This window comes from Polypterus senegalus, chromosome 12 (genome assembly GCF_016835505.1).
Source record: "Polypterus senegalus isolate Bchr_013 chromosome 12, ASM1683550v1, whole genome shotgun sequence".
NCBI classification, from domain to species: Eukaryota; Metazoa; Chordata; class Cladistia; order Polypteriformes; family Polypteridae; genus Polypterus; species Polypterus senegalus.
The window spans coordinates 16,855,174-16,873,000 of NC_053165.1; the positions used below are offsets into that span (position 1 = coordinate 16,855,174).

The 17,827-nt window shown below is 41.9% G+C and overlaps 1 protein-coding gene across 2 annotated transcripts in view; it reads left to right on the forward strand.

The window, feature by feature from the left end:
• LOC120541585 (semaphorin-3F-like) overlaps nucleotides 1-17,827 on the forward strand; it is a 329,969-nt gene that overhangs the window by 217,097 nt on the left and 95,045 nt on the right. The window contains exons 5-6 of one of the 2 annotated variants that reach the window (XM_039773350.1): nucleotides 9,377-9,496; nucleotides 17,369-17,458. In XM_039773350.1, coding sequence (XP_039629284.1) covers nucleotides 9,377-9,496; nucleotides 17,369-17,458 — 210 coding nt within the window. The remainder of the gene's footprint in view (nucleotides 1-9,376; nucleotides 9,497-17,368; nucleotides 17,459-17,827) is intronic. The other variant, XM_039773351.1, reaches the window with a different exon arrangement.

Sequence of the window (17,827 nt, forward strand, 5' to 3'; positions counted from 1 at the left end):
GCTCACTTTAACCTCTCCGGATGTGTAATTCTATTATTGACAGCTTCCTGTAAATCATGTAAAGAAACGTGGAGATGGCCGTGGACTGAGGTGGAAAAATTGTATGCTTACATGAAACTCAAATGCATAGTTTTGGCATCAACTCTTTCAAAATAAAAATAAAAAACACAAAGCACAGCATGTCTTATTTTTTTCAGAATGGGCAGAACAGCAGCAAATTGCGTGAAAAATACCAACAGCATATGTTATATAGAATAGCTTTCTGAAGTAAAACCCCAAGCTGCTTTGCATGCATGGAGGTGAGGTGTGATTGTCTCTATTTATTTTTAAAACTGAGTCACTAGGAAGGCTCAGTGGCTCACCCGGGATCACCTAGTTGTGACAGTTCAGGTCGGCTCCATGCACCCCCGTCACTGGCGGGAGCCTCTTGAACACGAACCATCATGAACTGGTATGAGCCCATCAGTGAATGTGCTTTTTGAATCAGCTAAGGAAATTCAATCTCCCTCAAGGAATGTCAGTCCAGTTCATCTATAACCCTCACGTTCTGCCTCGTATTTTATCATTTTATATTTTATCTTCTTATACCGTATATACTCACGTATAATTTGGGTCTTGAAATCCGAAAAATCGATCATAAAATCAGACGCCCGTTGAAAAATACGTCATGCAGTTTTTTTTTTTTACATCTTCTTGCCTCCTCCAGTCTCACACCAGTTTCTCAGATGCATCAAAATTTGTTGCAGCAGCGCAGTTACCAATTTCTTTCGCCACTTCAACGACTTTTAATTTAAAACCAGCTTTATATTTTCTTCTGTTCAAACGCTCCATCGTAGATAAGGGTTGCTCTTACGATAAATGTGTATGAGGGTGTGAGATACAAAACATACAAAACAGTGCAAACGTCACTTCGAAATAGTTCAGGTATTACCGTGTGGTCACGTAGGCACAATACATAGAAAAACAAAAGGTCGTGTGCTCCATGGTTACTGTCTCAGGTGGGCGTTAGCATATCTTCATCTCTTGGACCAATAGCGTGACTTTACCACATTCGACTTATGCGACCGACATTATAAAATACAGGAAATTGTACGGTAAAATCAAGACCCAAGTTATCTGCGGGAGGACTTAAGCAAGTATATACAGTATTTATCTTTTGAGTTCTGTGTTGTCCTTATAGAGTATGTTGCACCGATCCTATTAGTGTTCCTGGCCAATCAAGTGAATTCTGATTCCGATTCTGGCAAGCTAGTCTTTCCAGAGAAGCTTCCCCAGAGAATGACACTGCCATCATTGTGATTCGTGGTGGCGATGGTGTGGGCTTTGATGATGTGCAGTGCTTATCTTACTCTACACATAGCATTTAGTCAGTTGGGTCTCATCGTACACACACACCCACACACCAAGCACACACTAGGGACAATTTAGGATCGCCAACCTAACCTGCACGTCTTTGGACTATGGGAGGAAACCCATGCAGACATGGGGAGAACATGCAAACTCCACACAGGAAGGACCCGCGAAGCGAACTACTCACTGTGCCACCGAGCTGCCCAGGCACAGGTATAAATAAACAAAAAGATTTATTTTTCTTCAGCTGGGGGCCACGTCTTCCCTGTGTCCCTCAGCCCTAACATCATCCCAAAAATACACCAAAAGAAAAACACCCAAAAACACACTCTTCTTCCTTCACTATTCCTCACATGGCAGCTTTGTCCTCCTCCTCCCAATTCTGGCGACCTAAGTAGTGGCTGCAGGCCCTTCTTATGTCCCACTCGCAAGTCCTTCAGGTGATAACCTAATTCCGGCTGCACTTCCGGGTGTGGCTGCGTTCCTGCCCACACAGACTTGTTAAACCGTGCAATAGGCATGAGCTCCGGTGTTCCACGATTGTGGCCCCGGTACCGCCCAAGAGGGACGTGGTGTGCATCCCATGGCTTCTCCCCCAGATCCAGTGTCAAAGGGACATCCCGGCCGGCATGGGTCCTTGTCGTCCGTCACACTCCCCCAAAGTCCAGGCCTTTCTCCAATGCCATCTTCTCAGGTCCGCCTCCACTCCTCTCAACCAAGACTTCGTCCTCTGCACTCCCGACTCCAGCCCCTGAATGGAGGGAGGTGGCCCCTTTTATACACACCCGGACATGCTCCAGGTGCCTCCCGATTAGCTTCCACTGGCACTCCCCAGTGTGGCAGAAGTACCGGCTGCACCCCTGGAAGCACTCTGGGTGTCCCTGGTCGTCTTCCCTCCAGCACTTCCAGGTATGGCGGAAGTGCTGAGGACCAGGGCTCTCCAGGCATTGGCGGTGACCAAGGATAGTTTTGCAGCAAATCGCCATGAATCTTCCTGGCTTTCTCGCATAACATCGCCTCGCTTACGCTATCCCCTTTAAATTGCTTCTCGTTCAGCCACACTACATCAGTTTTTCCACCTCTTCCAGCACTTGAGGCCTCTGCCTGGTTAACACTGTAACTCCTTTTGCAACATCAGCTGCTTTAATGGCCTCTTTCTGCTTTGGAATAGTCGAAATTGTAGATTTTGACTTATTGTACTCGGCGGCAAGATCAGTAACACGAACACCACGCTCATACTTTTCAATAATTTCTTTCTTTAATTCGATTTCAATTTTCTTCGAACCTTTCTTCTCACCACCACTACTACTCTTCACTTGCTTAGAGGCCATGGTTAATTGCAAAATTAATACAAAAGCACACGAAATAGAGCACAAAGAGTTCACAGCGAATGCACGCACGTCTGACCGAGAACGATGTACAGGGAGAGACTGAACACGTGCGGAAATCATCGGCGCATACGAACCAGAAGGGAAACTGGCTTGTTCGTCACCCGAGTGTGTGTGGTCGTGAACAGCTGCAAAAGTTTGGTGAATTTTTTGGTCGTAACCCGATTTGTACGTGTTCTGAGACGTTCGTGACCTGAGGTTCCACTGTAGCTCACCAAAGGGTTAATGAATCCTACATAAATTTGAAAGCTTGATTAGTCAAATTAGGGTTTGGGCAATCTTTCCAAAAAAATCGTATCACGATCCTTTTAACAGAAAGTCACGATCCACCATCTGAATTGCAATCTGTGTTTTCAATGTGGCATATGCTTAAGAGAATATCCGGACTCAAACTCATCAAGACCTAAGTAGCACTTTATTTTAAATATCAAACAAAGTTGATTTCAATTGTTCTCTCGTTTGCTAGCCAAGCGGAGTTAAGGACCACGAACCGAAGCTGGCAAGTGAGTGAGGAAGGCCCCTTCCCTCGGTCCGCTGCCTTTTTCTCGGTACGGCAAGCAAACTGTGATACATAGCGAAATGAGAGAAGTGGCAAAATCAGCCAGAATGTTCAAGCAAATTATAGAAAAATACCCAATCTAAATCCGTTAAGTGGTTCTCTGGTGAAAGCTGACAGACAGACAGAAAGACATTTGATTTTATATATTATATATTAGTAAACCTTCAAAATAGTGTGCAGTTAAAGTCTCAACAGCATTGTCAGCATTTCTGGAGCTTAGTAGAGCCAGGTAACTATAAGAATCTTCACCAAGCAGCTCTGAAAATGTCTGCTTTGTCTGAGTCTCCACACCTCTGCGAGTCTGACATGAATGGCATGAAGTCAAAGTTCAGAACAAGACTGACAGACGAACATTTAAAGGACTCCATAAGAGTGAACCTGAGTGGCTCCACTCCACCAGTCACCTCTCTTGTTGACTCACCTGACTAACTAAAAAACACATCACACATGCAACTGGACCTGTGAATAAAGTGACACAGTGACATGTGACAAAGTGACGAATGAATACGTCAGATCTGTGGATTTGGAATTGCATTAATTTGTTTTGACAGCATTCATGTTTTTAAATGCAATAGTGTGAGATACGCTAGAAAATGCACTTGCAGGTGAACTAAATATTTTTTTGTGATGTTTTAATGCAAAATGTGAGTTGTGGACACCAACATTTTGTAAATGTTCAGGCAAAACGAGCGTATTTAGTTTGTTTGGGTTGAAATAAGCAATGAGAATAAACGTTAGAAAAAATGAGTGGCTCTCGGCCATTTTCATTTTGTAAAAGTAGCTCTCAGGGGGGAAAAAAGGTTGGAGACCCCTACTCTAGTCGCACCCACAGACCCCAGCAGGGCTGCACTGCTGTGGCACCTTTCATTTTTTTTTCTTTTTAGTTAACTCCAAGACAATTCAATTCAATCCAGTTTATTTTTATATAGTGCAGGAGCAGAGCACTGTGACAAGATCTTGGGAAAAATGCTAGATTTTACAAATTACTAAATACAGAATTGGTAGACATGAAAACACTGTCATGAAAGCTTGTCTGGGGACCACCTTCTCTGGCTCTGGTGAGGTCAACAGTCCCACTCCAGGATGAAATGCTAACATTCTCTTCTTGCAGCCAAGACAAAATGGCCAAGAAGAGCAACTGGCCCCACCCCACCTCCCAGATCAAACCCTGCCCCACCTCCCAGATCAGACTCCGCCCCACCTGTCAGTTCAAACCCTGCCCCACCTCTCAGATCAGACTCCGCCCCTTCCAGTCTCAGCCCTGTAAAAAGCTGTCCCATTCCCAGAAGGTGACGTGAGATGCAAAACTGACACTAGAGAAGCTCCTAAACTGAACTATAATTCCCAGAATTCCCTGTGGGTGTCTAAATGGGTACTGATATTCAGGGCTACTGCCATCCTGCAAAGGCATAAAAATATGCAGGGATTATTGCTCTTCCCTGTCCTTACATGTTATGGGTGTCCCATCCAGGTAAGGACCCTAAACTAATTCTGGTTCTGATGTCGGTCCTGGCATGTCCCTCACACTGTTTAAATTGCCACCAGTGATGGCGTGAAAGGCCTTTTCACCTGGCAACCCTGAGATTTAACAATTGGGGTCATAAAATGGGTTTATGTTTGATCATTCCATGCAAAAGACTCATATTCATTTCAGAGATGGTCCCAAAAAATGTTGGAGTAGGAGTAAGCCGGAGGAGAAGCCAGTTCCTTGTGACCATTAATTGTGCTGGGCCTAAAGCTGCTCTTGCAAGGTCTCCTGAATCTCGTCTTCTGGGGATTAACTTAGTATTCATTTTACCTGAAGTTTGTCACAGTTTTCGCGTTTCATTCTAATTTTGACGACTTGTGCTCTAGTTTCCCTGGCTCATCCTGTGGGGCTGGGTGTCTGACAGTTTGAGGACAAGGACTAGAATTGAATTACCGGTGAAAATGTTTTTGTGGTTAAGCACAGTGATACATCATATGAAACGACTGTGGCAGGGATGTGGATCACAATTTCTTTTTATAGCTGCCTATTACTGTCACTGATAAGCTGGAGGAACGCGTTGCTGTTTTTCAAGGCAGTTACAATAATACAAATGGTGGCATGGATAACTTTTTTACAGTTGGAGCACAGGAGGGGTACGTGACTCACTCAGGGGGTCTTACAAAATGCTGGACGAACTATAGGGATGGGAAATGTCAGACTCGTATTTAATTAGCCACCAGGACACATTCACTAATATGGTGGGGAAAATTAAAGACAGTGTGGTAGGTATGGTAATGTAAACACCTTTGATGTAGTTTTGATCCCACGCTTTTGTAGTACCATCAACTATCCTGGCAGCATTGAGTGCTGAACAAAACCAAACAAGGGTATGGGTGCCAGTCCATGACAGGCCGGCCTGCCTACACTGCTTGTTACAGTAAAGATTTACTAGGATAACTCACCCTGTCAAGGTTGCCCATAATTTGTGGTGGCGGCAAGTTGAGTGGCCCAAACTGTCCTCCGGCTTTGTCACTCAATGCAACTTTTCTGCCACCAAGTTTTCCCTCCATATAGCCAGTCCATAATATGGAGGAGTATTTTGGCCAAAATAAAGTGAACAAACAAACATACATGACAAATGAACTGTGAACTGTGACAATAAATAAAGAAAAAGAGCATGAATTTGGATAAATAAATAAATGTGTCACATAACATGTTTTTTTGTTGCTTATTTAATTTTTTCCGTAAAATGCCTTCTTCTAGGGTGGCACAGTGGTAGTGCTGCTGTCTCGCAGTAAGGCAACCACGGATTATATTCTGGGTCACTCCCTGCATGGAGTTTGCATGCTCTGCTGTGTCCATGTGGTTTCCTTCAGGTTCTCATGGTTTCCTCCCACTGTCCGTTGACACACCAATTAGGTGAACTGGCAGCACTAAATTGGTTCTAGTATGTGTTTGGTGGGTGGGTGTGTGTATTTTGCCATGCCTGTCCACGATTTCTTCCTCCGTCGCACCTTATTCTAGCTGGGATACGCTCAAGACTCCTTCAGACCCTTGTCTGGGTTAAGCCAGTTGGAAAGCCACATGCCCAATATTCCTCCAAACAAAACATGAAATACGACTTGAATTTAAAACTGTCACTTTCACTCGTCAAAGCTGAGTGGGCGGGATCTAGGGAGTGCTGCTTTTTGATTGGTGAATCATGCACAGAGTGGACATAGGTGCTTTGCTTGACTTGGAAATCCTACTTTTCACATTTGCTAAGTTGTGACTGCGAGTGCAAGAAAATGTTGCCCAGAATTCCTGAGCTAGCGGGTACTTTAATTCTAAAAACTTTGGATTCATCATTAGGAGCCTGCGTCTGAAGTGTCTGCTGTACTGTAAATGTGGCATTTGACGGCCGAAGGTTTGAGTCCAGTGTGCTGATGATTCACCAATCAAAACACAGCACTCGCTAGAGCCCGCCCTTCCCAGCTTTGACGGGTGAAAATGACAGTTCTAACAGGCATATGGAGGAATATTATGAACAAAATTAAGGATATAAATAACCAACAAAAAATATTCTGTGACACATTTATTTACGCTCACGTCTCACACTCCTTTCCCTTATTTATTGTCCTGTTTCTCAGCACTTTTTTTAATTTGCAAATGTATTTATTAAAACTAACAAAAACATATTCCTTGACACATTTAATTATGCTCATTTCTCTTTATTTATTATCATATTTCACAGTACATGTATTTGTTCAATTTTGTCTGAAATATTCCTCCATACAGTAATCCTATCCTATTCTTAATTTTAGTTAAACTTTTATACCTACAGTAATAACTTATGCGGTTTCTAGTCGATGCTGACTTGAAAACCTTAAGGCTATCTTTGATACTTTTTTTTTTTTCCAATGTTTACAGTACAGTCATGTTTACCACATTGTTTAACGTTGATGTATTTATTTTTATTACTGTGAAGGTTAATCTGATAATGGCTGAAAGCGCTGAAACACACCATGGCACAAACATGCATACCAGTCCTTTTTGCCGAGGGCAGAAGTGCCACTGTAGTTATAAGCAAGAGCAACCCCATCATCAAAGTTCAGCTTGTCTGCTTCAGATCCCAGGAGCTGCAGTGGCTTGCAGGTTTTCATTCCAGCCACTCTCTTAATCAGTAACCTATTACTGCTACTAAGCAAACAGACCTTTTTTGCCTTAATTTTAATTGACTTTCTTTTTAAGATTCAGAGCCTTTCATTTTTTTTTCTTTTCATTTAACTCCAAGACAATTCAATTCAATCCAGTTTATTTTTGTATAGTGCAGGAGCAGAGCACTGTGACAAGATCTTGGGAAAAATGCTAGATTTTACAAATTACTAAATACAGAATTGGTAGACATGAAAACACTGTCATGAAAGCATGTCTGGGGACCACCTTCTCTGGCTCTGGTGAGGGCAACAGTTCCACTCCAGGATGAAAGGGGAAGCTGATGCTAACATTCTCTTCTTGCAGCCAAGACAAAATGGCCAAGAAGGGCAACAGACCCTGCCCCACCTCCCAGATCAAACCCCGCCCCACCTCCTAGTTCAAACCCTGCCCCACCTGTCAGTTCAAACCCCGCCCCACCTCCCAGATCAAAACCCGCCCCACCTTCCAGAACAAAACCCGCCCCACCACCCAGATCAAAACCTGCCCCACTACCCAGATCAAAACCTGCCCCACCTCTCAGATCAAACCCTGCCCCTTCCAGTCTCCGTCCTGTAAAAAGCTGTCCCATTCCCAGAAGGTGACGTGAGAGACAAAACTGACACTAGAGAAACTCCTAAACACCTACACAAGTGCTAGAATCTTAGAATATTGCTTTGTTTTTTAGCCATTTTTTATTACAGTTAAAAGGGTTTACCAGGCAGGTATCCCAACTTTTTTTTTTTTTTTGACTCCTCAAGCTGTTTGCTTACATGGCTAACCTAAAAACACATATTTATTTAAACAAACAGAAAACAAAGTTGAAACTGATGAACATAAATGTAAGCCAACAGTATCTGTCCATTAATTAACTGCTGAGCTATGGACAGTTGACAATGTAGGAGAGGAAAACAAAAACTCCAGTCAGCAGCCCACCCCTCCTGGGCATTCTGTAATAGGGTTTGTGCTGGACGGTCTAGTCTGATGAAAGAACCAGTCCATCTGATGATTCCAGTGCTCCCGCTATCTCAGATGACATGATGTTACCATAGTAAAGAGAACATTTTGGCAGTAGAGAAAAGGAAACACTTGATTCCATGTGTCCCTTGTACAATATCTACATCAATATAATGTTTTAAAAGAAAAGAAAAATGAAGCCCAGGGAAATATTGATCTTTTCTGGTCCAAAAATATTTTGATGGTGCTCTTAGAAAACAGAAAAACAAAGTTTTGGGATTGTGCATCTCATTAACATTATGAGTGAAAATGGTGGACCTCAAGTTATTCAGTCTGAGATCTGTGAGTTAGCTAGTCATCGGCTGGCTCACTTTAGATAGATAGATAGATAGATAGATAGATAGATAGATAGATAGATATTTTAGTATAGTAGGCAAGATAGATAGATAAATAGATACATAGATATTAATTTTAGTATAGTAGGCAAGATAGATAGATAAATAGATAGTACAGTAGGATAGATAGATAGATAGCTTTTAATTTTAGTATAGTAGGCAGGATTAGATAGATAGATAGATAGATAGATAGATAGATAGATAGATAGATAGCTTTTAATTTTAGTATAGTAGGCAGGATTAGATAGATAGATAGATAGTCACTGCAGCCTTCCAGATTCTGTGTTCGAAACACCCGGTTTAGCCATTTTCTTACAGCATAGCCCTCCAAGACCTGTGTCTGATACTCCTATTTTCTTAGTGCTTATCATCTCAAAGGTGTGGCTGTGACCAGAACAACACATTTTACGTGGATATTTTGAGTTTGGTGATCTTAATGGTTGGATTTCCAGTAATACAAATACGTGATCATAAATGTTTTTTTTTTCTTAACACTAAAGGAGCTGTTCTTTAAATGTTACACTGTTTTGTTTTGTGTTTGCATCAACCCAATTTTTTAAGTTTGATTTTTAATGCTTATTTCTAGGGGGAGTGTGGCAACTTTATTCGCCTGATTGAGCCATGGAATCGAACCCATTTGTATGTCTGTGGTACAGGAGCCTACAACCCCGTATGCACATATGTCAATCGAGGCCGGAGGCCGCAGGTAAGGTTTGGATATTTCCTTCCACCTAGCATGGCAACAGTTAGATTTGGTGATATGAAGTGACATTTTCAAGCTCCCTTTGATTTCTAACTATGAAGTGTGTCTGCTGAACCCAACTTCCTTATGTGTTGTAAGTTTTTTTTGCTAACATGCCAGTTTAATTACTAATCTTTTTAACTGATGAGAAATGATAACACACTTTAACAAATTCTACAAGGGTTCGAGCATAAAACAGAATTACAAATTAAAACATTTGTTACTTGACATACCTCTGTAAGGCTTAGTTGTGATCATATTTTGCAATTAAAGCCAGCGGCTGATGAATGCTCAAGCCACTTAGTTCATCAGTCTTCATTTCACACGGCAACTTTCCATTATCCAAAAGTGCTGTGTGTAGGCCACTCGGTACCGTTCTGAATGTGGTGCTCTGAACAGTTAGGTCCAATGGTGAGCCAGATGTGCACTTAGCCTCAACAGTGTCTGTAAAGCCAATGTCACGTTTTGTGACTTGTGTCAAGAGGAATATCAGATTTACTGATAGCAGTCGCTGATCTCCTCACTGCTCCTTGTCAAATTACACAAATAAAATTGCCGATCGAGCATCAATCTTCTAGTGCAGTTGTTCTGGTAGCCAATAGTATGATGCAATCTCTTCCCTTAATTAATTTTTTCCTTTCTGTTGTGGTATGTAAAATCCGAGACATCAGACAGACGAGCTTCTTTTCTGTTTGCGAGGTCCAAAGCCCCTGTGCTGCCTGACGTTGCCAGCACTATAGTGGCTCTGTGCCAAGGGTTAATAGCTGTGGTCTTGGCCTTTTATTAGCACATAAAATATGAGACATCAGACAGATGAGCTTCTCTTCTTTTTGTGAGGTCCAAAGCCCCCAGTGACATTGACGGCACTATAACGGCTCTGCCCCAAGGACTAATAACTGTGGTACGTTCAGCCATAGTCTCAGCTCTTTTTTTAGCACATTAAACATGAGATATCAGACAGACGAGTTTCTCTTCTATTTGTGCGGACCAAAGCCCCCAATGACATTGACAGCACTATAGCAGCTCTGCCTCAAGGGCTAATAACAGTGTGGTGCATTCAGCTGCAGTCTCGGCCCTTTTTTAGCACATTAAACATGAGATATCGGACAGATGAGCATCTCTTGTGTTTGTGAGGTTCAGCAAATGCATGCTTCTTATACCTCATCACTACATTCTGTGCATTGTTCTTCTGGACGAGCATTCATTGGCTGTCGGCTCTTCCGTGGGCACAGCCCCGCCCCTCCTCCTAAGCTGTTAGATTTTATCACAGTCAGTTGCAGACTAATTGGTGTCAGTCATTAGGTATGTCACCTTAGGTGATTGTCTTCATGGGAGCGTTCCACGAACTGCCCCTCCGACTTCTTAAGATTATGTAAATGATGGCTACAACTGAAACCAGTGTAACGTGGGTTTAAGCGAGGACAGAGTATAATCCCAGTCATTACAAGAGTTTTATTGGGGTGACACATTTTGAAGTTCACACAGTACATTACAGCTCTTATTATTTCTTATTGAGAAAACTTGTTCAGATTTTTTTTCTCTGCCTGAAGATTTCTGTCAAACATTCACAACAGAAAAGAAATACTTTGTGTTTCCCAGTGTTCCCAAGGCCCACCCTGCAGAGCTTGTGAGATCATCTGGCAGCCAGTGCCATCATGAAAAGGCCGACGTGTCAGTTGTGCTCATCAGTGAAGCCCATCATTAGCAAGTTGGCCTTCGCTCTTTCAACAGTCTTGTTACTCCTGAGCACATGTGATGACCACCCTCCCCAGCCCCCGCATGGAGTGTAGACAGCTGCTCTCTCTCTCTCTCCAGTGCCCAGTTACCCTCCAGCCTGCTTAGTCTGATAAATTAATTGGGAGTTTAGGAGGATGGCTTGAATTTCCACGTCCGAGCCAATGAAGTTGACCTAAGTGTGTGTCTGTGTGAGGTTTCTCCACAGCCTCCTTTTAGGTTTTCTTCTCAAACACATTGGCTGTTGATTATGATGGCTAGGGGACCTTTTAAAAAACAGTTTATGACCAGTCTTAGTAATTTTCCTGTTTTTTTGAGTGGTGATGTAAAGTTACAAAATAAGCCATTCCTTTTTTACAACAATCCCCTTTAATCCTCGTACTGCCATAACGAAAGATGCCTGACTTCCATTAGAAGAGGGTAGTTTTAGGGCCGTCCCTTCGTTAGGCATTGCATTGCCTACAGATATGTATGTACAAATTAAAAGGAGTTCAAGAAATATGAAATTGCTTTCATTTGTCCATGGTGGCGTGCCTAAATGTATCTTTTAAAAGTCAGGTCACATGCTAGGTAGGTTAACTTTACTATACTAGCTAATTGGTTTCCACATCTTATACCATAGAGAAATTACCTCTTCGGATGGGTCAAACTGTGAAGCTGATCCACTCTTGAGGAACATTCTGGATAAAATTAAATTAATAAAAAGACACAAATAAGTAAATGTATTATGAAATGTGAAGATAAGCGTAAGTAATCATAAAGTATGTTTTTTGCTGCTTATTTCTTTAAGGTATCTTTCGCACCTTTTACAGTTGAATAGGTGAGACAATTGCTACATGATCAATAGGTACTGTACATACAGTACATTAATACATAGGGTGAAAGACAAATGGCATTATAGCAAGGCATCCAGAGATATGAAAGGCGCTATATCAGATTGGAAAGCAGATAGACAGAGAGCACCTTCTAGATCCTCGGACAGGTGAAAAAGTAAGGACACCCCTTGGAAACCGATGACTATTTTTCAATACATTTGAACAGGCAAACAGCAGGTCTTCATGCAAACAGTGCCTACAGATAAAGGGGATATACTTGAACACGTCCTGACTCGGCAGGCAAAATGGAATAATGAATTTCTGAGTAAGCCGAAAAGAAGCGGGCAAAAGGCAAAACAAACGAAAAGAAAAATAAACAGTAGTGACCAAAACCCAGACGAGAAGCAAAATCGAAGACAAGAGAAAATGGGCACTGAGTCAAAAACCAGGCAAATCTAGAAGATTAAATACACAATAAATCAAAAGGTAGCAAGGACAGGTATCTGCAGATCGGATAAGGTTCAAGGCTGACCTTTTTTTTTTGCCGGTTGCTGTTTAAGTCAAGGTCACAACCCTGGAGACTCCACCCCTAGAAACGAGAGTCGTGACCCTGACAACAGTACGCAAAATGGCTTCCCTTAAAGCAGGGGTGTTGAACTCCCGTCCTGGAGGGGCCACAGTGGCTGCAGGTTTTCATTCTAACCATCTTCTTCATTAGTGACCAGTTTTTGCTGCTAATTAACTTCATTTGCCTTAGCTTTAATTGACGTGACTCAGTCCCCTTCGTTGTTTCTTTTTCCTTAATTAGCAGCCAAACAATAATGAGACACAAAACATGACCAGCTCACCTGTGCCCATCACACAATATCTGAAAGTAAAGAAAGGTGGAGGTCTCAGTAAGGCTGATCTCTCAGGTCACCAAAACATTTTGACAGTGTTCTTAGAAAAAACAGAAAAATCAACAGTTTTGGGAATGTCTGCTATGGCAGAATGAGAGCAGCAACAAGCCATGGAATTAAATAATGGGCTAAATTAACAGCAAGAATCTGCTTCTCATTAAGAAATTGGTAGGAGTGAAATTGGTTGGAGTTTGAAGCCTCAGTTTAGCTGGTCATCTGTTGGCTCGTTTCACATCTCATTTCTGGTTTGCTGTCATTTAATGAAGAAAAGAATCAATTCTGAGAACTGAATCCTTAAAAAAAAAAGGGCTACTAAAATGAAAAGGAGTTAATTAGCAGTAAAAACTTGTCACTGATTAGGAAAAAGGTTAGAATGAAAACCTGCAGCCACTGCGGCCCTCCAGGACCAGAGTTGGACACCCCTGCCTTTAAAGGCAAAACCTCAATTTCATGACAGAACAAATGACACATAATACTGACATGGTGTAATCGTTCTCCTCACAAAAATGCAGATTTCTTACATGGAAAAAGTAAGTCCACCCCTACGTTTATCAGAACTTCACATCCATAAAATTACAATCAGGTGTTCCAGAGTAAGTGCCGGTGATTAGAACCTCCTTACGGAGTATGCAGGTGGGCCCTATCTGATTTAAACTTAAGGTTTCTGGTGATCTGTTTGCTGTTGATGTGTGTGGTGTCATCCTGCAAAGATTCAAAGAGCTCTCTCAAGCCCTCAAAAAAGAAGGTTGTGGATGCCTTGGAGTCGGGGAAGGAATTTAAAAAGATTGTCACATTCTTTGAGATCAGTCATTCCACTGTAAGGAAAAAAAATCGTCTACCAGTGGTGCCGAATTCAAACATCTGCCTAATTTGTCGAGGTCTGGCCCAGCAAATTCAGTCCAAGAGCTGAATGTTTGATACTAAAAGAACTTTAAAACTTCATCGCAAGATCTTGCAGGTGCCTCTTGTGGTCAAAGTACAGTACATGCATCGACAATCAGAAAGAGATTTTATAAATTTGATGTTCGTGCGAGGTGTGCCAGGAAAAGCCTTTATTGTCCAAAAAGATTACAAGGTTACAGTTTGCCATTGGACATCTAGGGAAAGGCCAGGCCTTCTGGATTAATGTACTCAGAACAGATGAATCAAAGATGGAGCTATTCGGTCAAAGTAACGGTGGGTATGTTTGGCGCAAACCAAAAAGAGCAATTTGGGAGAAGATCCTCATGGCAGTTATGAAGCACAGTGGTGGAAAATATTATGGTTTGGGATTGCTTTGCTGCCTCAGGACCTGGAAGGTTTGCAGTCGTTGAGCCAACTATGAATTCTGCATCATATCAAAGTGTGTTTGAGAAGAATGAGGCCATCTGTCTAAAAGATTAAGTAGTACTAGAAATGGACCTTTTAATGCGATACACTAGCAAATCCACCAAGGAACGGATCAGAAAGAAGAAGACAAAGCCAGATTTGAATCTCATTGAAATGCTATGGGGGGATTTGAAACGGACATTACATGCATGAAAATCCACAAACGTCTGGCAGATGAAAGAGTGTTGCATGGAGGAGAGGTCACAAATTTCACCGAGTCGATGTCAGGCACTGGTGGCAAGTTATGTAGAACACCTACAAGAAGTCATTTCTTCTCAGGCCGAGGGTGGACTTACTTTTTCCCCAGTGGCCCATTATGTTTGTTGATATTGTAGCGACCTGGGGTCGAGTCTTTAAGTTTTTAAAGCCGATCGCTGCCGTGCACCTTTCCCAAGCTGTCGGCTAGCGGATTGCCAGCGTTAAACACGCAGCTGTACCCAGCTCTTTAAGTAACGAGCACTCGTGTCCCATACACCGCACGACTCCGAGTGTCTCGGCATTAATTGCTTAGATAAAATCTTAGCAATGAATAACAGCTCTGTCCTGTTGTATCTCTTTATTCACAGATAGCCAGTAAACAAAGCTCGACATTATTGCACTGCCATGGTCAAGGTCATGCACGAAGACACATTTCACATAACCGGTACTTTTTACAAAATAAATAACCCTGGACGGCGATGACCCAAACCCACCCAACTAATTGAACACAAACACAACAATTATTTACAAGTTAAGACATTAATAAATACAACAGGAAAAACATTATAAAAAGCAGTGAACGTACAACCTTCCCATAATGCATCACTCCGGCAGCACTGACTGCCGGGTCGCTACAATATTTTTATGAAAAAAATGAATGAAAAGGCCAATTTTCTTTGTGTTTTTATTCAAGTACGTTACCTTCAGAAAGCATTGATAAGGTGCCACATGAGAGGTTGGATATCAAACTGAAAGAAGTGTCAGTACAGGGTGGTGTTTGTAGGTGGGTGCAGAATTGGCTCAGACACAGGAAGCCAAGGGTGATGGTGTGAGGAACCCATCAGAATTGAGTGATGTTAAGAGTGGTGACCAGCAGGGGTCAGTGCTCGTGCCATTGCTATGTTTAGTATATAAGGTGGTCCAGACCTAATTATGCAATTTTCATTACGCTCTAACTTATTAAGTTTATTACATCGAAAATCATCTGAAAAATCCCAGACCATCAAGTAGTGTGCGAACTGACGACATGAAGAATCGTCTTCGTGCCGAACTGGAATCATCCCCGTATAAATCAAAGTCATCCAGACGATCTGGATCTGCATAATTAGATCTGGACCACCCTGTATATAAATGATTTAGATAGGAATATAAGTAGCAAGCTGGTTAAGTTTGCAGATGATACCAAGATAGGTGGATTAGCAGATAATCTGGAATCCGTTAAATCATTGCAGAAGGACTTGCACTGCAGATTTGTGACAGAAGAAATTTAATGTCAGTAAATGTAAAGAATTACACATATGAAGTAAAAATGTTAGGTTTGAATACACAATGGGACATCTGAAAATTGAGAGTCCACCTTATGAGAAAGATTTTGGAGTCATAGTGGACTCGACACTGTCAACTGGCAGACAGTGTTCAGAAGCCATTAAGAAGGCTAACAGATTGTCAGGTTATATAGCGCCTTAACGTGTGGAGTACGAGTCACAGGAGGTTCTGCTCAAGCTTTATAACACACTGGTGAGGCCTCATCTGGAGTCCTGGATGCAGTTTGGGTCGCCAGCCTACAAAAAGGACATAACAGCACTAGAAAAAGTCCAGAGAATAGTAACTAGACTGATTACAGCACTACAGGGGATGAATTGTGAGGAAAAATTACAAGAGCTGAGCCTTTACAGTTTAACAAAAAGAAGATTAAGAGGAGACCTGACTGAAGTGTTTAAAATTATGAAAGGAATTAGTCCAGTGGATCGAGATGATGACTTTAAAATGAGTTCATCGAGAACACGGGGACAGAGTTGGAAACTTGTGAAGGGTAAATTTTGCACAAACATGATGATGTTTTTCTTTACACAAAGAACTATAGACAAGTGGAATAAGAGACCAAGTAGTGTGGTGGACAGTAAAACCTTAGGAACTTTTAAAACTCAACTTGATGTTTTATTGGAAGAAATAAGTGGATAGGATTGGCGAGCTTTGTTGGGCTGAATGTCCTGTTCTCATCTATATTGTTCTAATGTTTATCTCTAGGCACTGTTTGTAAAATATGTGGAAAAAGTGGACCATTTCCAAGGGGTGTACTTACTTTTTCGCATGACCACATGTGAAGGGGTCTTGATATGGTTAGGATTTGAAGGAGCCCTCAGTACATAGAAGCAGAAAGCTCATTTTTACACCTTTTCACACAAAAAAAATGGATTTGGTGTCCAAAAAAAAATGGATTTTTCGTATGATAATATTAAAGAGCATCAAACAAAAAAATACAATTTTTGATCACTGAGAGGTCCCAATTTGAGCAGTCAAGTGCTTATTGCACTCAATAGCTCTCTGCTGTTTGCCTGAATTGTCATAAAATGTATTGGTTTGAAAATATTGATGAAATGGAGACTGAAATGTATTGGAGTAAAGTCAAAAGAAATGAAGTCAAAAGATGTCCAACGCCACGCTGCTATGATTTCTTGGCCAAAAATCTGCACAGTGTATTTCAAAAATAAGGACGCTCCACACAAAGTGGCTCTGTTCCAGAGAGGCGGCCAACCTTAATGTCCGACCTGAGAGGTTCTGCCTTCTGCTGTGACTGCACACGCTTCTGCCTTCAGTTTTTCTCCATGAGACTTTGTGACAAATCTCTCCCCACGCAATCGATTAGTTGTTATGGTGGCTTACAGCTTTGCAAAATACGCTTCTTGGTTGGCTAGTAAAAAGGCGATTTTATTTATTCTTTTATTTATTATTATTATTTTTTTTTGTGGCCTGTATTGAGATGTCAAATAATAGAAGTGTATCAAGGTTTAATCACTTTGCATCATGTCTTCTGTTTTTAGGCCCCCCTACACCTGCAGATGCCCCAACCGGGAGGGAGGGCCAGCAGAGCCGCTGACAGCACCACCACCGCTCTGCCAATGGATCACAAGGTGGGACACAGGTCTCGGGTCACTCACCTCTCCTCTGTGTCCTGGCTCTTTTACTGCACTGAGCACCTGTCCCGATAGGGAAAAAGGGTGCTGTAAAATGGGGGCTTAGTCCCATTGCATTCTGCTCAAAGAAGAGGTGCAAGGCTTTTTCCCATTCAAAGATCGTATTTGCTGTTTTTTTTTTTTGCCTTGAAGGGACTACTATTTCTAGAATTTGTTTTGTGGAGAACAGAGGGATTGGAAGGCCGGGTGGAGCTGAGTGGGATTGGAATCTTTTTCATCATAAGAAAATTGCACAGTCCACTGAAAGTTACTGCAGTTTCATTTAGCACAACTAGATACGCTTCAGAAAATTTACAATAAACCCCT